The sequence below is a fragment of the Mesoplodon densirostris genome, chromosome 8, assembly GCF_025265405.1.
Source record: "Mesoplodon densirostris isolate mMesDen1 chromosome 8, mMesDen1 primary haplotype, whole genome shotgun sequence".
NCBI lineage: Eukaryota > Metazoa > Chordata > Mammalia > Artiodactyla > Ziphiidae > Mesoplodon > Mesoplodon densirostris.
The window spans coordinates 56,715,836-56,741,027 of NC_082668.1; the positions used below are offsets into that span (position 1 = coordinate 56,715,836).

Here is a 25,192-nt window from a genome sequence, read left to right on the forward strand (position 1 = left end):
CGCAGTGGTTAAGAGTCCGCCTGCCGATGCAGGGGATACGGGTTCGTGCCCCGGTCTGGGAGGATCCCATATGCCGCGGAGCGGCTGGGCCCGTGAGCCATGGCCGCTGGGCCTGCGCGTCCGGAGCCTGTGCTCCGCAACGGGAGAGGCCACAACAGTGAGAGGCCCACATACCGCAAAAAGAAAAAAAAAAAAAAAAAGAATCTGCTGTATAAAAAAATAAATAAAATAAAATTCAAAAATTCAAAAAAATAAAAAAATATAAAAAAAGAGAAACAAACCAACAAAAACCTAACTTGAGGGTTTCAAATTTTGTATTTTGCATTAAAAAGTTCTCATCTTTCACTTTGTTACCTAAAAAAACTAATATAGCTCCATGAAACAACCCTTCATGAATGATTTACTCTGAGGAAAGAGAATATTCCTAGTCCATCAAAAAGTCTACAAATAATAAATGCTGGAGGGTAAAGGGTGGGGAGAAAAGGGAACCCTCCTAAAGTGTTGGTGGGAATGTAAATTGGCGCTGCCACTATGTAAAACAGTATTGAGATTGCTTAAAAAACTAAAAATAGAGTTACCATATGATCCAGCAATCCCACGCCTGGGCATTTATCAGGAAAAGACAAAAACTCTAATTTTAAAAGATAAATGCACCCAGTGTTCATAGCTGAATCACATAAGTTTTGATATGTTATCTTTTCATTTTCATTCATGTCAAAGTATTTTCTTTTTAAAAAATATTTATTTATTTATTTATTTATTTATTTAGGGCTGTGTTGGGTCTTCGTTTCTGTGCTAGGGCTTTCTCTAGTTGTGGCAAGCGGGAGCCACTCTTCATCGCGGTGCGCGGGCCTCTCACTATCGCGGCCTCTCTTGTTGCGGAGCACAGGCTCCAGATGCGCAGGCTCAGTAGTTGTGGCTCACGGGCCCAGTTGCTCCGCGGCATGTGGGATCCTCCCAGACCAGGGCCCGAACCCGTGTCCCCTGCATTAGCAGGCAGACTCTCAACCACTGCACCACCAGGGAAGCCCCCATGTCAAAGTATTTTCTAATTTCCCCTGTGATTTCTTCTTTGACTCATTTATTACTTAAGAACATGTTGAATTTCTATATATTTGTGAATTCCCCTAATTTCTTTCTGTAATTGGTTTCTGATTTTATTCTGCTGTGGTTGGAGAACACACTTGTGAATTTAATCCTTGTAAATTTATTGAGACTTGTTTTATGGCCTAACATATGGTGTATCCTGGAAAACCTTACGTGTGCACTTGAGAAGAATGTGTATTCTACTGCTGTTGTGTGGAGCGTTCGATAGATGTCTGCCAGGTTTATTTGTCTGCTAGGCTTATAGTGTTTTTCAAGTTTTCAAAAAAAATTTTTATTGAGTTATAGTTGATGTAAAGATTAATACAAATTTCATTTTGACAGTATATAAAAACTTTGTCTCTGTATAGCTCCAAAAATAAATAAATAAATAAAATAACTTATAAAGACAATGTTAAAGCATGAGACAAGATGATACTAAGTGGAAACAGTAGATGACAGCATCACATGTAGGCTACGTTAAACTTTAAAACTATGTAAAAATTATTAGATATATGGACAAGCGTAGAAATAAAGAAAAAAATGAAAACAATTTACTTGTTAGTATAGTTGGATTATGGTATTTTTCCACTCCATTTTTATTGTATGGTGTTATATATTTTATTGTCTTCTTGTCATATATACATATGAATATTTTACAATTTCTTATACTAAGCCAAAATCTACCTCCCCATTAAGTTTCATTCCTTGATAATAATGTTACTCTCTGAGACCACAAAGATAAAAGTCTAATTCCTTTAAAACATGACAGATCTTTAAGTATTTAAAGACTTGTTCCCTCTAGGTCTTCTCTTTTTCAAATTCCTATAGGCTTCCTAAGATCAAGCACTACATCTTACTCATCTTTGTATTGCCGGCAGCTCTGAAATAATGTCTTAAATATAGCAGGCAATCAATAATATTAGGCATTTGTAGAGCTGAATATGAAATCCCTCATTATTCCGGTAACCCTTTCCCAGATATGTTTTCATTTGTTAACATGCTTCTTAAAATGTGACTTTTAGTTCCCTTTCAGTTCCTTGTATTCCTTGTCTCCAGTGACCTTCTAAAATCCACTCCAATCATTCTACTCCCACAGCAATAATCGATCCTGAAAAAGAGCTCTACCTGGTAAATTCAGACTCAGACCTTCCACTCTTCAGTAACTCCGTCCTCCTAGCCCTCTTGTTCACTCACACCCACTGTAGCTTTACTATCTCATCAGGACCTTTCAGTCAACTTTTACCATATCCACAATATCCTTCCTGTCTTCACATCCTTCCTCACCTTACTTTGATTTCCAAGTCCATACATTACCTTTGTTTTTATCAGTATAGTATAATTTCCCTTGTCCCACAGTCCATGCATTGCAAGCTAGTGAAAAAAAAAATCTTGGATCGATCCAACTATAAGCCTTTTCCAAGCCTCTACCCACGCTGCTGGGAAATATACCTTAGAGAAGACTGGTTCCAGTACAAATCTAGAATTGCTGATCTCAATTGGTTATTCAGTGCTGCACCAATTCTACCACACTAATCTCATTATCTCATTCCCCCATTCATCAAAATCTCACACCATGTCAATATTCATCAAAATCTCACACCATGTCTACGTTCATCAAACTTTTAACCTTCAACTTTTCCATTTCTCTGAAACTTTTCCCTGAAACGTTTCCAGTTTCCTAGAGAAAATAAAAGTATGCAAAGTCCCTCAACTTCTTGCCAGCCCAGAAACTATGGATATTGTAAATAATATCATAAAGCCATAAAAAGGCTGAAGGTATTTAGGTATACAAAGAAAGGACAAATAAGTAAAGTACAATACAACGTGTACGTTTATAACAACTAGTAAAAAATAGGAATTTGCTTGAAAAGGCACACAATTTACGCGGAAAGATTAAAAACTACGCACAGTTGCCTAAAGCGAGGGAAACTGGGGTGAAAGGAAGATTTTTCAAAGTATATACGTTTCTATTGCTTTAGAATTTTGAACCATGTGAAAATGTTGTCTTAAAAAATAACAAATAAAACTTGTGAATATAATCATGTGTGTCCTTTCATGCATGCAGTGGGGGGATGGGAAATTATTATTTAATGGGCACAGAGTTTCAGTGCCCATTAAAGTTCTAGAGATGGATGGTGGTGATGGCTGCACAACAGTGTGAATGTACTTAATATCACTGAACTATAAACTTAAAAATGGTTAAAATGATAAACTTCCTCAAGTATATTCTAGTGTAATTTAAAAAAACTCCACAATAGTGATAACTAAAATAACAACACAAAACACCCTCCAGTGCCTTCCTACTGCGATTATGATGAAGAACAAGACCCTGTATAATATGACCCCTGCCTAACTCCATCTTGTCTTGAGACCCTCTCTTCAATTCACTCAAGAATATTCAAGCTGAATTGAACTTCTTCTAATTCCTCAAAGGCATAGCAGTCTCTCTTGCTCTGAGCCTTACCACAGAAAATTCTTCCCGGAATGCAAATAAATATCACTTACTCACAGGATGCCTCTTCTGTCCTCTCTTACTTTTAGTTCACTTTATTAAACTCTGCCATAAAATTCTTTGCTTCCTTTTATGACACTCATCACAACTATAATTATCTGGTTAGTGTTTGACTAGAAAATTCAATGAAGGCTAGGACCACGTGAGTCTTGTTCTCTAATGCATACCTGATGCCTAGCACATGGCATGGCATGTAACAAGTACCCTATAAATATTTTTTGAATGAATGGATTAATTCAAAATTAAACCATACTCCTGATAGTCTAATCAATGAGCAGAGTAGAACCATCCCTTACTCTAGATGCTACTTTGATTAGTGTGCCCTAATATTACTTTATTTTTATCAGTTATGACAGACACTTGACTTTAATTTAGCCTAGCATTATTTAAAACCAGAAGTCTTTTTGAACTGAACTACTGATAAAAGGTGAGGATTTCTCAAATCCCTTCCACACAAAGCAGACTTTCCAAGCATAAGTGCAGAATTTATCCTATTAATTTTTATCTAGTTAGTTTTCAAACTCATCTCTGCCATCCAGTATATTAACTATTTCTCTCAGATTTGAGCCATTTGCCAATGGGGTAGACCTGACTTCTATTTAGCCATGGATGAGAACATTAAATGCAACAGTGCTAACGACAAGGTACAGTGCACTTCCATAAAAGACATTTCTTGAAGCTGACATAACCTACTAATTAACACTTTTGGAGAATGACTATAAATACCTTTATATGTACTATCACCCAGGATTTTCCCTCTCATAAAAATTTAGACAACTATTTCTCCTAAGAGGTAGAATGGGCACAAAATATCAGCTGTAAAGAAAGTTCAGAAAATTTGATAAATTACTATAAAGATGTTAACCTTTAAGCATGACATCAGGGAGGTGGCTGCTAATAACGGGATGCATGGCTGGACTATCTATGTGTCCTTTTTTCCTATGTAAAAGAACATTTTTTAAAGTTGCCATTGCCTAAGTCCTTCTTACTGCCAGGAAAAGTGAAAAAAATGTTAACAGGAAGTCACATACAGGACAAGCCATTTAACCTTGCCAGGTTCCTATAAAATGACAGAGGGGGACTGCGTGATTGTAAAGTCTTTCTAGCTCTAACGTGCTAATGGTTGAAACTGAATGTGCTGTCTTCTCCAAGTCATATTTGTATTTATAGCTTCTTCTAAATATAACCTAGTAGAGCGAATGATGTAAGGAATCTTGGATATGAGATGCTCTGATTGAGTAATACTTTCTCTTGTTCCTCTCAAAGCAAACCAGGTACGTGGTTACCTACACCTAGACTTCTCATCTCAAAATCACATTCACATAAGTATACTTCTGTTTACCATCACTTATGTATTTAATCAACTTTACAAAGGTAAAGTTACACTTTTGCTCAAACTTCATTTAATTTTATTTTTAATATAGTCATGACATTTCAAGTATAAAATAAGGGTCTAGAACTGAATAACTAACCATAATTTGGCTTCTGCAAAATTATAGTGTGAAAATGACAACTTCATAGAATCCAAACATTATGGAAAAAAATTTAACATTCCATAGACTAACTTAAAATGCCAGGAAGTGCCTTGATCTGAATCAGAGTCTATGAAACCATAGGGCTTTCGAGGTAAAGAAGTAAAGGAATAACATAAAACTTTTGAAATGGAATCTGAAAGAAAATGCCTTGAGAAGCATGATAATCTTGAAATGGCTTTCTCTCGTAAACAGGAAATAGAACACAATCTCTCTAATCATAAAGCATTTCATAAAGATAAACTTTTCTTTGAAACAGTGTCTACATTAATAAGCAAGAAAAGGACAGGTATACACTTCTAACACTTCTAATGTCATGTGACAAGTCCTAATCAGAAAACAACAAAAAAGAAACGTATTCTGACCAGTTAGGTTTTGCTAGTCCCCAGAATGTAATTATAGGCAAACGTTTCACGTAGGCAAACGTTATCTATTTATTTATTTTTTTGCGGTACGCAGGCCTCTCACTGTTGTGGCCTCTCCCGTTGCGGAGCACAGGCTCCGGATGCGCAGGCTCAGCGGCCATGGCTGACGGGCCTAGCCGCTCCGCGGCATGTGGGATCTTCCCGGATCGGGCACGAACCCGCATCCCCTGCATCGGCAGGCGGACTCTCAACCACTGCACCACCAGGGAAGCCCTAGGCAAAGGTTTGACATTTATAATCTGCAAGAATTATAACTAAGGGCTCCCCAACAATATCTATCATTGTACCTATTTGGTATTATATCCTAAAACTATTTATTATTATTTGTGTAGAGGAAGACAACTGACTTTTTAATGATAACTTTGTGCTAGGACACCTTAATGAAATCTCTTTGGTTTTGAACATTTTTGAGCTCATTGTCTTGGGTCTTCTAAATAAATAATATCAGTTGCACATATTAATAATTTTGCCTTTTTCTTTCCAATTTTTACCTCTTATTTTTTCTTTTGAGTAGTTGAACTAGTTGAACTAATGCCCACAGAATAAAGGTAAAGTGCATGACAATTAACACCCTTGCCTTGGTTTTAGTGTTTCATGTGATGGTGGCTTTGGGATTAAAACACATACACAGACACATAAACGTATACATTATATGTGTTGGTATGTATATAAATATCACACATGAATAACTTAAAACTATTAAAAACTGTAATCAAAGATGAATGCTGAGGACTTCCCTGGTGGTGCAGTGGTTAAGAATCCACCTGCCAATGCAGGGGACATGGGTTCTGAGCCCCAGTCCAGGAAGATCCCACATGCCGCGAAGCAACTAAACCCATGCGCCACAACTACTGAGCCTGAGCTCTAGAGCCCGCGAGCCATAACTACTGAGCCCGCCCACTGCAACTACTGAAGCCTGTGTACCTAGAGCCTGTGCTCTGCAACAAGAGAAGCCACCACAATGAAAAGCCCACGCACTGCAACAAAGAGTAGCCCCTGATTGCTGCAACTAGAGAAAGCCCATATGAAGCAATGAAGACCCAACACAGCCAAAAATAAATAAATAAATTTATTTATTTAAAAAAAAGATGGATGCTGAACTTTATTAAATTCTATGTCAGCATAAATGGGGAAAATGAAATGAAGCTTTTCCTTTTCATTATTAACATGGCTTATTAATAGATTTCCTAATATTAAACTATGGCTGCATTCCTGATATAGATTCCATTTGCATATGGTTAATATATTAGGCCCTTTAATGAGTATCTGGTTTATACTAATATTGACTATTTCTGCATTTATAGTCTTAAGTAGAAAAGGATCCTTGGTTCTTTTTGTGTGTGTGCTATCCTGTCTGATTTTTGGTATCAGTGTTAAACTGCCTTCACATAAACAATTTGGAAGGATTCTTTGTATCTCTGTGCTTTAGAGCCCTTTAAAAGGCATCAGAACATCACAACCACATAGGGATATTTGAGGGAATTGTAGAAAGAAAAAAATCAAATACATACACACACACATATTGAGAAAAAAGATGAGGGACTCATATCACAGATAAAGACCTGATGCTCACAATATATAAAGATTTCCAGTACATCAATAAGGAAAAAACCCAATAAGCTTAGTAGAATGCAGGGCAAAGAGCACAGATAACTGACAGATAAAAGTACAAACGACTCTTACATGCATGAAAAAAATGTTCAGCTGCACTTAGTAATGTGCAAGAGGACTAATGTGCATTAAAACTACTATCAAATCACACTGGCAATACAAAATAATTTCTATTTGAATATGTTGGCAAGGTGTGGGGAAAGAGACAATCTTACTGCTGATAGGAATATAAATCGGTATAAGTTTTGTGGAGCATAATTTGCAAACATCTAAAAATATAAAAATGCAAATGCCCTTTCTACCAGCAATTCCACTTCTAATAAATTTATCTTACATATTTATTCCCATGTATATTACATGAAATATTAAAATACCTAAAAATTATTGAGAGCTCACTATGTGCCAGTCACTGTTCAAGCCTTTATAAATATAAGCTAATTTAAGTCTCATAATAACTCTGAGGAAGGAATAATTATTCTGTTTTTAAAGCTGAAGAAATTAAGGGATAGGGAGGTAAACTTATTTTCCTAAAATGAAACATCTGGTAGGCACTGAATATGAAAATAAAACACAGGTGGTCTAGCCCAAGTTTTACATGCTCTTTGACACTATAATATACTACCTCTCAACACGTGCAAGGATATTCATTGCTGCACTGTATGCAACAGCTATATACCACAAAGAAATGTCCATTAATAGTACACTGCATAAATCAATTATAGGGCATCCAAACAGTAGAATACATGCAGCATTTAAAAAGAAAGGTCAAAGCTCTTCTAGTAACTGATATGCAAGGATCTCCAATACATAGTAGGTGAAGACAGCAAACTGCAGAACAGTGTGTACATTACAATACTATATATGTAGAAATAAAATGAAAAAATATTATACACACATAACTACATGTGCTTTTTCACGCATAAAGTATCTCCAGAAGGATACTCCTCCTCCAGAAGAGAATGTTTAACTGAGAGACACAGGTGGAATGGGCACTTACTTTTCATTTTTGTGCAATGTGCACATCCATCTAGTCAATAAAAATAAATAATTTTAAAAAGGAAATACTTGAAAGGTAAAAAATAAAGGAAGACAAACTGCCATTATCTACTCCTTTTACTTATTTTATATATGGGTCATCCACCCAAGATTTTACTACAAATTATTCCGTAACTACCACAAGCTTGAAAAACACTGGAACAAAGGATAACTAACAGAGCTTAATGTTCATGGTAAATATGTGAGGATTAAAACTTACAGAAAATAGTTTGTCTTACCTGACATGTGCATTACAGTATCTTTTGGCATAGTCAGTCCATGTTCCAAATTTTTGTGGAAAGAGAGCTTCAATTTGCATAAAAAGCTGTAACAATACAAGTGTTCTCAATATGTTGTAATATTTTCAAGTAAATTAGTTACTATGATAAATCCAGTTAATGAAATAGTAAAAAGTAGAAAAGAAGATCTATCTCTTTCATCAAGGCTCCTCCTTCCCCTCCATCCACCCAACCATGCCATCCTATTCTTCAGGAATAACTCCTATCCTTTTCTTCAATATACATTTCTATACTTTGTATGCCTATATATGCATATTTGTATATTCTCTTCTATTCACATGAAGAGGATCATATAACATACACAACTCAAATTTTGTCCCTCAAAACATGTCTTAGACATCATTAAAGTACATATATACCTAATTTTACTTAGTTTTAAAAATTATATAAGCAATGTATAATAATAATAATAATAAATACTGCTTAAAGGCTGCATAGCAACTCTTTATTATGTAGACATACTGGAAAATATTTTAAAGGTCTCCTGATAATGCACATATAGGCTGTTTCTAGCCTTTATGCAGTTATAAAAATTAATAACTTGGTGTAAGTCTGTGTGTATGAGTGCAAATATGTAAATATATGTAGGTGTAGGTATATGTATCTACATCTACATCTATCAATCATCTCTCTATATCTATCCATCCATCCATCCATCCATCCATCCCTCATCTGCATTTGTATTAGATGGGTTTATAGGGTACATTTTTAGAAATGAAACAGGTGGGTTTAAGGTATATGTTTTTAAAAATTTGATACATGTTACTATGCTGCACTGTAAAAAGACGGTCCCAATTTATACTCCCAACAATAGTATCATAAAATCTTTTCATTTTTATAACTTTAATAGAATGCACATAGTAGTGTCTCACTGTTAATATGCTTTTTAAAAACAACAGCTTTATTGAAATATAAATTCATATACCACTTTTACTGTTCACACTTTTAAAGTGTAAATTCAGTGGCTTTTAGTATGTTCAAAATGTGTCCCAGGGACTTCCCTGCTGGGGCAGTGGTTAGGAGTCTGCCTGCCAATGCAGGGGACACGGGTTCGAGCCGTAGTCCAAGGAGGATCCTACATGCCGCCGAGCAACTAGGTCCGTGCACCACAGCTACTGAGTCTGCACTCTAGAGCCTGCGAGCCACAACTACTGAGCCCGTGTGCCACAACTACTGAAGCCCACGTGCCTAGAGCCCGTGCTCTGCAACAAGAGAAGCTACCACAATGAGAAGTCCGTGCACCGCAATGAAGAGTAGCCCCTGCTCGCCACAACTAGAGAAAGCTTGTGCACAGCAATGAAGACCCAACACAGCCATAAACAAACAAACAAACAAACAAATAAATATATTTTTTAAAAAGTACCTCGATCACCACTATCTAATTCTGGAACATTTTTATCACTCCAAAAATAAAATCTATACCCATTACTAGTCATTTCCCATTCTCCCTCTCTTCCAGTCTTGGCAACCACTAATATATTTCCATCTCCAAGAATTTGCCTATTTTGGACATTTCATAGAAATAGAATAAAAAAATATGTAGCCTTTGTATCTGGCTTTCACTTAGCATAATGTCTTCAAGGCTCACCCATGTTGTAGAGTATATTAGTACTTTACTTCTTTTATGGCTGCATTTTGTTTATCCATTCAGCAGTTATGGACAATGGCTTTTTTCCACTTTTGGGATATCATGAATAATGCTACTATGAACAGCTGTATATTCAATTCTCTTGGGTATATACCTAGGAATGGAATTGCTAGGTACTATAGTAATTTGATTTTTAATTTATTAAGGAACTGTCAAAGTGTTTGCCAAAGTGGCTTTGTTGCTTTACATCCTTTTTATGTGACAACATACTCCTAAATAACAAATTGTTCAGAAAAGAAATCACAAGGGAAATTATTTAGAAATTAGATAAAACTTTGCAATAAATGAAACTGAGGAGATAACATACCAAAAATGAGATGCAATGAAAGCAGTGCTTAGAGGAAAATTTATATCTGTATATGTCTGTATTAAGAAAGAAGAAAGCTCTCAAATTAATAATCTAATTTTTAACCTTAAAACACTGGAAAGAAGAGCAAACTATACCCAAAACAAACAGAAGGAATAATATAACAAAGATTAGAATGGAAATGAACAAAATAGAGAATGGAAAACAACAGAGAAATAAATCAATGAGACCAAAAGTTGGTTCTTGGAGAGAGCAACAAAACTGACAAAACTTTAGCTCCAACGACTGAGAAAAAAAGAGAGATGGCTCAAATTACTAAAATCAGGAATGAAAGAGGGGACATCACTATCAACCTCACAGAAATACAAAAAATTATAAGGGAATTCTATGAACAACAGTATGCCAATATATTACATAACTTAGATGAAATGAACAAGTTCCTAAAAAGACACAAAGTACCAAAACTGACTCAAAAAGAAACAATCTGAATGGACATTATTCAATGAAGAGAATGAGCTGTTAACCTAAATTGACTCACAAGGAAAAGTTCAGGCCCATATAGCTTCACCATCGAATTCACCAAATATTTAAAAAAGAAGTAATACCAATGTTTTGCAAACTCTTAAAAAATAGAAGAGGAAGGAACACTTTCCATCTCATTCTTTGAGGCCAGTATTACCTTAATAACAAAACTGGACCAAGATGTAATTTAAAAAAAACTATAAATCAATATCTCTTATGAATATAGACACAATAATCATCAACAAAATATTAGCAGACTGAATCTTGCAACATATGAAAGGATTATATATCATGACCAAGTGAGATTTATCTTAGAATGCAAGGTTGGTTTAACATCTGAAAATCAATGATTATAATACACCCTATCAATAGAATAAAGGACAAAAAAATATATAAGTACCTCAATAAATGCAGAAAAAGCATTTGACAAACTCAATATCCTTCCATGATTAAACACTCAATAAACAAGAGGTAGAAAGGAACTTAACTGATAAAAGAAATTTACAAAAAAACACAGGTAACACAGGTAATACTTAAAGGTGAAAGACTGAGGGCTTTCCTCCTAAGATTAGGAACAAAATAAAGATGCCCATACTTGCCATTTCCATTCAAAATTGTACTGGAAGTTCTAGCCAGGGCAATTAAGCAATGTATATATGATACTGTCTACAAAAAATCCTAAGGAGTCCACTAAAAACTACTAGAAATAATAAATGAGTTCAGCAAGGTTTCAGGATACATGATCAATTGTATTTCTACATACTTGCAATGAACATTCTACAAATGAAATTAAGAAAACAATTCTATTGACAACAGTATCAAAAAGAATAAAATATTTAACAAAAGAAGCATAGGACTTATCCTGTTAAAACTACAAAGCACTGTTGGAAAACAGTTAAATCCTAAATAAATTGAAAGATATCTCATGTTCATGGATTTGAAGACTTAATACTGTTAACAAGGCAATACACTCCAAAGTGATCTGCAGATTCAACACAATACCTATGAAAATCTAAGCTGGATTCTCTGCAAAAAATGCCAAGTTCTACAAAAAAAATCATATGGAAATTCAAGGGACCCAGAATATTCAAAATCATCTTGAAAAAGAAAAACAAAGTTGGAGGACTTTCAGAACTCCTAATTTAGAACTTGTAATTTTATAGTTTTTTCTTAAAGAGTCCCAAACATCCCCAATTTTTATAACCATCGTGATCCACAAAACCAGGAATTACCCTTGCTTTGAATAGTAGCTATCCTGGGTGAGGAGTGAAGGTACTGGCATGTAATCACATGGGACACAAGGGCCACTACTGTATTGTCAGTGCTCTCTTTCTTACAGTAGGTAATCAGTAAGTGAGTATTCATTTTACTACTATCACTTAAAATACATATATCTTTTATACATTCTCCTTAAATGATACATTTTATGTATTTTTTATTAAGACATAATAAACCCCATTATTCAGTGACATAATTTTGGAACGTAAGTAAATTACTTGGGGTCCACTCTCCCACTTCCAGGGAGTATCCAGAGCAAAAATATAAAAGGTAAAATTGAGAATTTTACCATCACAGTCTATGTACTGTTATGTATATTTCAGAAGACTCCCAGGGTGGAGAACAAAAGCAGAGCCTTGGTAATACTAGTAGAGACGCGATGCAATAGCTGCTTCTCAGGCTTGGCTTAAGAATCAAAAATAACAATGGACACCCTTAGTTGAGTGCTTACTATGGCACATGACAAGGTACTTTCGAAGCAATATTTCCTTTATTTCTTACAACAACCCTACCAGACAATAGGCTCATATTTTTTTCTATGACTAAGTGTACTTTAATAGACAGTGTTTCCCTAGGTTACACTGACCCTTAGAGTGTTTCACCCTTCATTTCTTCCTCTCAGCCTTCCATACCCCATCTGCCTCGTAGAGTTGTAAAAGCTAAATAGGGAATCCAACAAATGCCTTATCCCTCCATTCAAAGTGGATACCCTATCTGCTCTTCATATAAGTTCTATTTTCAGTCTACCTTCTGAAATGTGGATTTTGAAGCGAAAGAGGAACAGAGAGAAATTATGTAACACAGTATAAAAGATACAAAGTAGATTCAACACCAGTCATAAGGCGTTTATAATGTAAAATAGACTAGATAAATGAAAATTGAGACCATAGAAGAACCATAAGAACACAAGTGTGAAGAATATTACAAATGTGTACTCAATATGAAAATCTTATAATGAAGTTAAAAACTATTTTTTATATATACCTACAAGCATGGCTATGGTTCACATGTAAACAGATAAAAACAGTCATGGTAAAAGATATATTTAACTATAAATAGATATCTAGAATTTCCCAGTGTGCTCTTGTGGCATTTGAGGCATCTGATTTAAAATTAAAAACTGCAAAAAACAGTGATTGATTCAATTCTTTTTTAAAGTCCAGAGTATAAGGATTTTAATACCTCTTCAGGTCTTCCCAGTGCTGGAGTTCCTGTAAGAAGAATGGCTCGTTTGGCTTTCTGTACTACTGGCAATAAAATCCTGCTGCGAGTTGCATTTCTGGACTTCATGTAGTGTGATTCATCTACAATAACTACTTTGAAGTTCTGATTATTCAGTGCATCTATCAAAGTCACCGCATCTGTGGTTAAAAGACCATAACCCAGAACTGTCACTTTGCTGGTCGATATTCTCCTAGAAAAGAAAATTCATGTACTTTAAAAATATTTTAGTAACCAATTTATCATTAAAAAAATACATTTCTTTGGGAAGAAATACAGAGGAGAAAGAAGAGGAAAAATAAGAAGAGATGGTACTACCACTGAAACCCAGTATCTCTTAAGATTTTACCATCTTCAAATATGACAAATCAGAATCCAAATTTAAAATTTGGTTAACAAAACCAAATTTTTGGTTAAATGGTCTTTGGAATATTTTGACATCCAGGTAGCCACATTTTACTAGGATAAGTACATTACTTTCTGAGAATATTTGCTTCCATGCATCTAGAATCATGCATAAAAAAAGTAGATACTCAAAGATTAGTTAACTATTCAATGAAGCCTTCCCACAAACAGGATAGCAGTGTTTTTCAGCTGAGGTGCTATTGTGATTTCGAGCAAGATGATACTTAGTATTACAGGTCTGTCCAGAACACTTCAGGGCATTTCACATTTTTGAACCCTCCCATTAAAGGCCAATATATACACTACCAAACTTAAAATAGCTAGCTAGTGGGAAGCAGCCGCATAGCACAGGGAGATCAGCTCGGTGCTTTGTGACCACCTAGAGGGGTGGGATAGGGAGGGTGGGAAGGAGGGAGACGCAAGAGGGAAGAGATATGGGAACATATGTATATGTATAACTGATTCACTTTGTCATAAAGCAGAAACTAACACACCGTTGTAAAGCAATTATACTCCAATAAAGATGTTAAGAAAAAAAAAAAAGGCCAATAGAGTCCTTATCACTTTGAAAACAAGTGAGGCCCTGGCCCTGGTGTGATAGAGTGTGGGGAAAGAGGAGGAGGGTACCACCTCACACAGAGACACATTGGGCTAAAGTTATCTCTGATCTTTTGGACTATCTCTATAATTTACGTATCTATAATATTCTTTATCAAACTGTAATGAAATTATTCCTTTATATATTTATTTCCTTTATTATATCATAAGATGGACTGAGGACAGGAAGTGTGTCTTCTTCAGCTTTGTATGTACAGTGCTACGCTCCCAATGAGTTTGTAGAATGAAATAATTATACAAATAAATGCATTAACAATAAAACATATCACTTTTGTGTTTTCTATATCACCAGTGAAAAACACATGACAGTGTCAGTCTTCTGCAGTTCTCTACTCTCTAACAGAAAAGTCAGATCTCCTAAAGAGCCAGTACTAACATGCATTTTTTTTTCTTAAGGACAAATGCACTTAATTCCTGGATAAATCTACTTAATATAGAGTCTTATGAATTTCCTACTGTACTCAAATACCAGAAAAAGCTGAAAAGTTTAGGGTTATTATCACTAACTTGGATATACTAAGAGCAATATACAGAAGACAAGGGTTTCAAAGGTCACTGTAGCTGCTATCCTGCCACATCCTGACTAGTGGACAGTCCAGGCATAACTGGCATGACAAAAAGAGGTATATGTATTTGCAGTAAATACATGTTGCCACATGTTGCTATATACCTAAAGCTGTTTCTTTAAGTAGCTGGAAGACATTGGCTAAGTTTTTCTGCCCTTAGCTAACGTCCTGCAGAAAAGTTACACTGTAGGGTTGTAGTACTGTCAAACATATCCCAACTATTATTCAAATAAAAATACTAGCCACGGTGACTTCCGGGTAAGATGGCGGAAGAGTAAGACGTGGAGATCACCTTCCTCCCCACAGATACACCAGAAATACAGCTACACGTGGAACAACTCCTACAGAACACCTACTGAACGCTGGCAGAAGACCCCAGACCTCCCAAAAGGCAAGAAACTCCCCACATACCTGGGTAGGGCAAAGCAGAGAGATTCCCGCACAGAGGAGCGGTGCCGAGCGGCACTCACCAGCCCGAGAGGCTTGTCTGCTCCCCCGCCGGGGCGGGCGGCGCTGGAGCTGAGGCTCGGGCTTCGGTCAGAGTGCAGGGAGAGGACTGGGGCTGGCGGCGAGAACTCAGCCTGAAGGGGGCTGATGTGCCACAGCTAGCCGGGAGGGAGTCCGGGAAAACTCTGGAGCTGCCGAAGAGGCAGGAGACTTTTTCTTCCCTCTTGGTTTCCTGGTGCGCGAGGAGAGGGGATAAAGAGCGCCGCGTAAAGGAGCTCCAGAGACCGGCGCGAGTCGCGGCTGAAAGCGCGGAGCCCAGAGACGGGCGTGGGACGCTGGGGCTGCTGCTGCCGCCGCCAAGAAGCCTGTGTGCGAGCGCAGGTCACTGTCCACACCGCCCTTCCGGGAGCCTGTGCAGCCTGCCACTGCCGGGGTCCCGGGATCCAGGGGCGGCTTCCCTGGGAGAACGCACGGCGTGCCTCGGGCTGGTGCAACGTCACGCCGACCTCTGCCGCTGCAGGCTCGCCCCGCACTCCGTGCCCCTCCCTCCCGCCCGGCCTGAGCGAGCCAGAGTCCCCGAAGAGGTTGCTCCTTTAACCCTGTCCTGTCTGAGCGAAGAACAGACACCCTCCGGCGACCTACACGCAGAGGCGGGGCCAAATCCAAAGCTGAGACCCAGGAGCTGTGAGAACAAAGAAGAGAAAGGGAAACCTCTCCCAGCAGCCTCAGAAGCAGCGGATTAAAGCTCCACAATCAACTTCATGTACCCTGCATCTGTGGAATACATGAATAGACAACAAATCATCCCAAATTGAGGAGCCAGGAGTCAGTGCTGTGCCTCTGAGGTGGGAGAGCGAACTTCAGGACACTGGTCCACAAGAGACCTCCCAGCTCCACATAATATCAAACGGCGAAAATCTTCCAGAGATCTCCATCTCAACACCAGCACCCAGCTTCACTCAACGACCAGCAAGCTACAGTGCTGGACACCCTTTGCCAAACAACTAGCAAGACAGGAACACAACACCACCCATTAGCAGAGAGGCTGCCTCAAATCATAAAAAGTCCGCAAACACCCCCAAACACACCACCAGACGTGGACCTGCCCACCAGAAAGACAAGATCCAGCCTCATCCACCAGAACACAGGCAGTAGTCCCCTCCACCAAGAAGCCTACACAACCCACTAAACCAACCTTAGCCACTGGGGACAGACACCAAAAACAACGGGAACTACGAACCTGCAGCCTGCAAAGAGGAGACCCCAAACACAGTAACATAAGCAAAATGAGAAGACAGAAAAACACACAGCAGGAGAAGGAGCAAGATAAAAACCCACCAGACCTAACAAATGAAGAGGTAATAGGCAGTCTATCTGAAAAAGAATTCAGAATAATGATGGTAAAGATGATCCAAAATCTTGGAAATAGAATAGACAAAATGCAAGAAACAGTTAACAAGGACCTAGAAGAACTAAAGACGAATCAAGCATCGATTAAAAACACAATAAATGAAATAAAAAATACTCTAGATGGGATCAATAGCAGAATAACTGAGGCAGAAGAACGGATAAGTGAGGTGGAAGATAAAATAGTGGAAATAACTGCTGCACAGCAAAATAAAGAAAAAAGAATGAAAAGAACAGAGGACAGTCTCAGAGACCTCTGGGACAACATTAAACACACCAACATTCGAATTATAGGGGTTCCAGAAGAAGAAGAGAAAAAGAAAGGGACTGAGAAAATATTTGAAGAGATTATAGTTGAAAACTTCCCTAATATGGGAAAGGAAATAGTTAATCAAGTCCAGGAGGCACAGAGAGTCCCATACAGAATAAATCCAAGGAGAAATACACCAAGACACATATTAATCAAACTGTCAAAAATTAAACACAAAGAAATCATATTAAAAGCAGCAAGGCAAAAACAACAAATAACACACAAGGGAATCCCCATCAGGATAACAGCTGATCTCTCAGCAGAAACTCTACAAGCCAGAAGGGAGTGGCAGGACATACTTAAAGTGATGAAGGAGAAAAACCTGCAACCAAGATTACTCTACCCAGCAAGGATCTCATTCAGATTTGATGGAGAAATTAAAACGTTTACAGACAAGCAAAAGCTGAGAGAGTTCAGCACCACCAAACCAGCTTTACAACAAATGCTAAAGGAACTTCTCTAGGCAAGAAACACAACAGAAGGAAAAGAACTACAATAACGAACCCAAAACAATTAAGAAAATGGGAATAGGAACATACATATCAATAATTACCTTAAATGTAAATGGACTAAATGCTCCCACCAAAAGACACAGACTGGCTGAATGGATACAAAAACAAGACCCATATATATGCTGTCTACAAGAGACCCACTTCAGACCTAGAGACGCATACAGACTGAAAGTAAGGGGATGGAAAAAGATATTCCATGCAAATGGAAACCAAAAGAAAGCTGGAGTAGCAATTCTCATATCAGACAAAATAGACTTTAAAATAAAGACTACTAGAAGAGACAAAGAAGGACACTACATAATGATCAAGGGATCAATCCAAGAAGAAGATATAACAATTGTAAATATTTATGCACCAAACATAGGAGCACCTCAATACATAAGGGAAATATTAACAGCCATAAAAGGAGAAATCGACAGTAACACAATCATAGTAGGGGACTTTAACACCCCACTTTCACCAATGGACAGGTCATCCAAAATGAAAATAAATAAGGAAACACAAGCTTTAAATGATACATTAAACAAGATGGACTTAATTGATATTTATAGGACATTCCATCCAAAAACAACAGAATACACATTTTTCTCAAGTGCTCATGGAACATTCTCCAGGATAGATCATATCTTGTGTCACAAATCAAGCCTTGGTAAATTTAAGAAAATTGAAATTGTATCAAGTATCTTTTCCGACCACAATGCTATGAGACTAGATATCAATTACAGGAAAAGATCTGTAAAAAATACAAACACATGGAGGCTAAACAATACACTACTTAATAACGAAGTGATCACTGAAGAAATCAAAGAGGAAATTAAAAAATACCTAGAAACAAATGACAATGGAGACACGACGACCCAAAACCTATGGGATGCAGCAAAAGCAGTTCTAAGAGGGAAGTTTATGGCAATACAATCCCACCTTAAGAAACAGGAAATATCTCGAATAAACAACCTAACCTTGCACCTAAAGCAATTAGAGAAAGAAGAACAAAAACATCCCAAAGTTAGCAGAAGGAAAGAAATCATAAAAATCAGATCAGAAATAAATGAAAAAGAAATGAAGGAAACGATAGCAAAGAGCAATAAAACTAAAAGCTGGTTCTTTGAGAAGATAAACAAAATTGATAAACCATTAGCCAGACTCATCAAGAAAAAAAGGGAGAAGACTCAAATCAATAGAATTAGAAATGAAAAAGGAGAAGTAACAACTGACACTGCAGAAATACAAAAGATCATGAGAGATTACTATAAGCAACTCTATGCCAATAAAATGGACAACCTGGAAGAAATGGACAAATTCTTAGAAATGTACAACCTGCCAAGACTGAATCAGGAAGAAATAGAAAATATGAACAGACCAATCACAAGCACTGAAATTGAAACTGTGATTAAAAATCTTCCAACAAACAAAAGCCCAGGACCAGATGGCTTCACAGGCGAATTCTATCAAGAATTTGGAGAAGAGCTAACACCTATCCTTCTCAAACTCTTCCAAAATATAGCACAGGGAGGAACACTCCCAAACTCATTCTACAAGGCCACCATCACCTTGATACCAAAACCAGACAAGGATGTCACAAAGAAAGAAAACTACAGGCCAATATCACTGATGAACATCGATGCAAAAATCCTCAACAAAATACTAGCAAACAGAATCCAACAGCACATTAAAAGGATCATACACCATGATCAAGTGGGGTTTATTCCAGGAATGCAAGGATTCTTCAATATACGCAAATCAATCAATGTGATACACCATATTAACAAACTGAAGGAGAAATACCATATGATCATCTCAATAGATGCAGAGAAAGCTTTTGACAAAATTCAACACCCATTTATGATAAAAACCCTGCAGAAAGTAGGCATAGAGGGAACTTTCCTCAACATAATAAAGGCCATATATGACAAACCCACAGCCAGCATTGTTCTCAATGGTGAAAAACTGAAACCATTTCCACTAAGATCAGGAACAAGACAAGGTTGCCCACTCTCACCACTCTTATTCAACATAGTTTTGGAAGTTTTAGCCACAGCAATCAGAGAAGAAAAGGAAATAAAAGGAATCCAAATGGGAAAAGAAGAAGTAAAGCTGTCACTGTTTGCAGATGACATGATACTATACATAGAGAATCCTAAAGATGCTACCAGAAAACTACTAGAGCTAATCAATGAATTTGGTAAAGTTGCAGGATACAAAATTAATGCACAGAAATCTCTGGCATTCCTATATACTAATGATGAAAAATCTGAAAGTGAAATCAAGGAAATACTCCCATTTACCATTGCAACAAAAAGAATAAAATATCTAGGAATAAACCTACCTAAGGAGACAAAAGACCTGTATGCAGAAAATTATAAGACACTGATGAAAGAAATTAAAGATGATACAAATAGATGGAGAGATGTACCATGTTCTTGGATTGGAAGAATCAACATTGTGAAAATGACTCTACTACCCAAAGCAATCTACAGATTCAATGCAATTCCTATCAAACTACCAATGGCATTTTTCACAGAACTAGAGCAAAAAATTTCACAATTTGTATGGAAACACAAAAGACCCCGAATAGCCAAAGCAATCTTGAGAACGAAAAACGGAGCTGGAGGAATCAGGCTCCCTGACTTCAGACTATACTACAAAGCTACAGTAATCAAGACAGTATGGTACTGGCACAAAAACAGAAAGATAGATCAATGGAACAGGATAGAAAGCCCAGAGATAAACCCACGGACATATGGTCACCTTATCTTTGATAAAGGAGGCAGGAATGTACAGTGGAGAAAGGACAGTCTCTTCAATAAGTGGTGCTGGGAAAACTGGACAGGGACATGTAAAAGTATGAGATTAGATCACTCCCTAACACCATACACAAAAATTAGCTCAAAATGGATTAAAGACCTAAATGTAAGGCCAGACACTATCAAACTCCTAGAGGAAAACATAGGCAGAACACTCTATGACATAAATCACAGCAAGATCCTTTTTGACCCACCTCCTAGAGAAATGGAAATAAAGACAAAAATAAACACATGGGACCTAATGAAACTTAAAAGCTTTTGCACAGCAAAGGAAACCATAAACAAGACCAAAAGACAACCCTCAGAATGGGAGAAAATATTTGCAAATGAAGCAACTGACAAAGGATTAATCTCCAAAATTTATAAGCAGCTCAGGCAGCTCAATAGCAAAAAAACAAACAACCCAATCCAAAAATGGGCAGAAGACCTAAATAGACATTTCTCCACAGAAGATATACAGACAGCCAACAAACACATGAAAGGATGCTCAACATCTTTACTCATTAGAGAAATGCAAATCAAAACTACAATGAGATATCATCTCACACCAGTCAGAATGGCCATCATCAAAAAATCTAGAAACAATAAATGCTGGAGAGGGTGTGGAAAAAAGGGAACACTCTTGCACTGCTGGTGGGAATGTGAATTGGTACAGCCACTATGGAGAACGGTATGGAGGTTCCTTAAAAAACTACAAATAGAACTACCATATGACCCAGCAATCCCACTACTGGGCATATACCCTGAGAAAACCATAATTCAAAAAGAGACATGTACCAAAATGTTCATAGCAGCCCTATTTACAATAGCCCGGAGATGGAAACAACCTAAGTGTCCATCATCGGATGAATGGATAAAGAAGATGTGGCACATATATACAATGGAATATTATTCAGCCATAAAAAGAAATGAAATTGAGCTATTTGTAATGAGGTGGATGGACCTAGAGTCTGTCATGCAGAGTGAAGTAAGTCAGAAAGAGAAAGACAAATACTGTATGCTGACACATATATATGGAATTTAAGAAAAAAATGTCATGAAGAACATAGGGGTAAGACAGGAATAAAGACACAGACCTACTAGAGCATGGACTTGAGGATATGGGGAGGGGGAAGGGTAAGCTGTGACAAAGTGAAAGAGCGGCATGGACATATATACACTACCAAACGTAAGGTAGATGGCAAGTGGGAAGCAGCCGCATAGCACAGGGAGATCAGCTCGGTTCTTTGTGACCGCCTGGAGGGGTGGGATAGGGAGGGTGGGAGGGAGACGCAAAAGGGAGGGGATATGGGAACATATGTATATGTATAACTGATTAAATTTGTAAAATAAAAAAAAATTAAAAAAAAATACTAGCCACTATTTAATCGCAATATATTTCCAAAATAACAATAAAAATTAGAAGACCTAAATGCTATTAAAAATGATAGAGGAGAAATATTTTAAAAATACTTAAATCTAACTTTTAAATAAGGTATAGCATACAGAAAATGCCAATGAGGCCTTAATAAATTCTACATTCTCTAAATTCTTGTCTTAAATTTTATGCAGTTTTATTGTAAGAGAGAAAATTTATAATTATTGCATACATTTTATTTTGACCATGCAAATAGTGTCTAAATTTTCTTCGGCCCAGGAAGACATATTTCATTGAATTAGAGTTCCACCGTTGAAAGAGAAAAAGGCTGCCATCTATTTTATCTGGGTCCTCCTTCCACATTCACAAAGGCCACCTTTATTTCTACAAACACTCTTTATGTTTACAACCTTAGAGAATACAATATAGTAGAATACTACCACACATGCACAAAAAAATCTAAGTATTATCATTTATTTCTAGTAGATACATCGCTTTTTACTTGTGGATGAGAAATTGGTAATTTTGAACTTCTGAGAACATGATAATTTGCATGATTCACCCAGAAACTCAGTGTAATAAATTATTAATATTCAAATTGATTGGTTTATTCAAATTGATTGGTTTTTTCCAATGGCTAGAAAACAAAAGGAGAAAAATACGGTAGCTATACTATGATTGATTTTTAGAGTAAGGACTTCAAATAATCACAAAACAAATATTTTCAATATAGAAAATATTAAAATTATAAATTAAAATAATAAAAAAGTAAAATTGCCTAACATTAATTTTCAGTTATACATAAAACTTGCATACTAACAACTTAGAAAGCAAAACCAGCCATAGTTGCTGATAATAAAAGCTCAGGGCTTCCATGGTGGCGCAGTGGTTGGGAGTCCGCCTGCCGATGCAGGGGACACGGGTTCGTGCCCCGATCCCGGAAGATCCCACATGCCGCGGAGCGGCTGGGCCCGCGGGCCATGGCCGCGGAGCCTGTGTGTCCGGAGCCTGTGCTCCGCAACGGGAGAGGCCACAGCAGTGAGAGGCCCGCGTACAGCAAAAAAAAAAAAAAAAAAAAAAAGCTCAAAAATCTTCAAGTTAATCCTTGAAAAGTTGTAAAATTTGTTTTTCAACCCTAAAATAGTCTGCTTAAAGTAAATTTAAGGTATATACAGCATAGGTATATTCATATATTTTTAAAGCATGTATACTTTACATTTACTTTAAAAATATACCATAAAGGAGCTTATGAGATCAAATACACAGTTGGGTTTTAGATAAATAATTCATATTTTAAAGTGTAAAATAAAATTCGCCATATTACTCTCTTCATTCCAAATTCTGTGATAATCTCATTCTAAACATGGCTATATGCTAAATACACACAGGAGGGCTTTTCTTTTCTTAAAGATTAAAAAGTTGTTCTTACCCAACATCAGTTTTATTCTGGATAACATTGATTTCTTCTGGACCCAGCTCTGGGATCCATTTCTCTATTTCTTCTGTCCAAGGGTACCTCAGAGATGAAGGGACCACTATTAAAAGTGGCCATTCCTCCTTATAGAAGTAAGCGATGCCAATTGCCTGAATTGTCTTTCCTAGACCCATCTAAATTAAAAATAAATAAATGTTAAAATAGTTTGAAAGAAAATGTTTATCAAATATTTTATTTAAAAGTATTGTCAAAATAATTTTCCAACGTAAAATCATCTGGATTACATAGTTAATAAACAGCTCAAGATTATCATGATATTTAAAATTTATTAAGAAAATTATATCATTTTCAAGTCATTTGTGATTGAACTTAGAGACAAAAGGACCACTAATTTAAAATATTAGTTACACTGGTTTCAAACAACAAGGTTCTACTGTATAGCACAGCGAACTATATTCAATATCCTATGATAAACTGTAATGGAAGAAAATATAAAAGAATATGTATATATGTAACTGAATCACTTTGCTATACAGCAGAAATTAACACAACATTGTAAGTCAACTATACTTCAATTTCAAATATCAAAAAAATTAGTTATACTGATTTCATACAACTCAATTTTACAAAGATGTATGTGACCATGTATAATTCTCCGCTTGGAGAACACAAGAGTAAATACTTTACCTATACAGCACAATATCATGTAATTTTAAAGCTAGAATAAGTCCTAAATCATGCACATTTTACAACAGAAGTAAGTACAGAGAGGTTAAATTACTTGTTGAAGTTCACAGTTAACTAGATGAAAAAGTAGTATGAAAGCCCACATCACTGCTGTCTCGATTGTTTTCACAGTTATATCACACTGCCCGATCTCTAAGCTGTCCCCATTTAAAAACTGATTACTAAATGAATGTCTATAGTGGTTGTGTTCATAAAAGCCAGAAACTGGAGACAACTCAGACGTGCTTCAACTGGTGCATGAATAAAAACTGTGGTAAATCTATACAATGCAATACCATTTAGCAATAAAAAAGGAACAAAACTGGTATAGACAATCTTATTTACAAAGCAGAAACAGAGACACAGACGTAGAGAACAAACGTATGGATACCAAGGGGGAAGTTGGGGGTGGGATGAATTGGGAGATTGGTATTGACATATATGCACTACTGATACTATGTATAAAATAGAGAACTTCCCTGGTGGCACATTGGTTAAGAATCCGCCTGCCAATGCAGGGGACGTGGGTTCGATCCTTGGTCTGGATAGATCCCACATGCCACAGAGCAACTAAGCCCGTGTGCCACAACTACTGAGCCTGCACTCTAGAGTTCGTGAGCCACAACTACTGAGCCCACGTGCCACAACTACTGAAGCCAGCATGCCTAGAGCCCGTGCTCTGCAACAAAGAGAAGCCACTGCAATGAGAAGCCCACGTACCACAACAAAGAGGAACCCCCGCTTGCTGCAACTAGAGAAAGCCTGCGTGCAGCAATGAAGACCCAACACAGCCAAAAATAAATAAAATAAAATAAATTTATTAAATAAATAGTGTTTGTTCCTTTAAAAAATAAAATACAATAGATAACTAATGAGAACCTACTGTATAACACAGGGAACTCTACTCAATGCTCTGTGGTGATCTAAATGAGAAGGAAATCCCAAAAAGAGGGGATATATGTATACATATAGCTGATTCACTTGGCTGTACAGTATAAACTAACACAATATTGTAAAGCAACTATAATAAAAAAATCTCAAATGCATTTTGCTAAGTGAAAGAAGTCAGATCCCAAAACTAGGTACTATATGATTCCATTTTTTTTTTTTTTTTGCTGTACGTGGGCCT

At 36.8% G+C, this 25,192-nt stretch overlaps 1 protein-coding gene across 3 annotated transcripts in view; it reads right to left on the minus strand.

The window, feature by feature from the left end:
- Positions 1 to 25,192, minus strand: part of ZRANB3 (zinc finger RANBP2-type containing 3) — a 263,915-nt gene that overhangs the window by 107,427 nt on the left and 131,296 nt on the right. For all 3 annotated transcript variants that reach the window (XM_060105906.1, XM_060105905.1, XM_060105907.1), the window contains 3 exons: positions 23,332 to 23,510; positions 13,438 to 13,669; positions 8,441 to 8,526 (listed from right to left, as the gene is read on the minus strand). In XM_060105906.1, the coding sequence (XP_059961889.1) occupies positions 8,441 to 8,526; positions 13,438 to 13,669; positions 23,332 to 23,510 (497 nt within the window). The remainder of the gene's footprint in view (positions 1 to 8,440; positions 8,527 to 13,437; positions 13,670 to 23,331; positions 23,511 to 25,192) is intronic.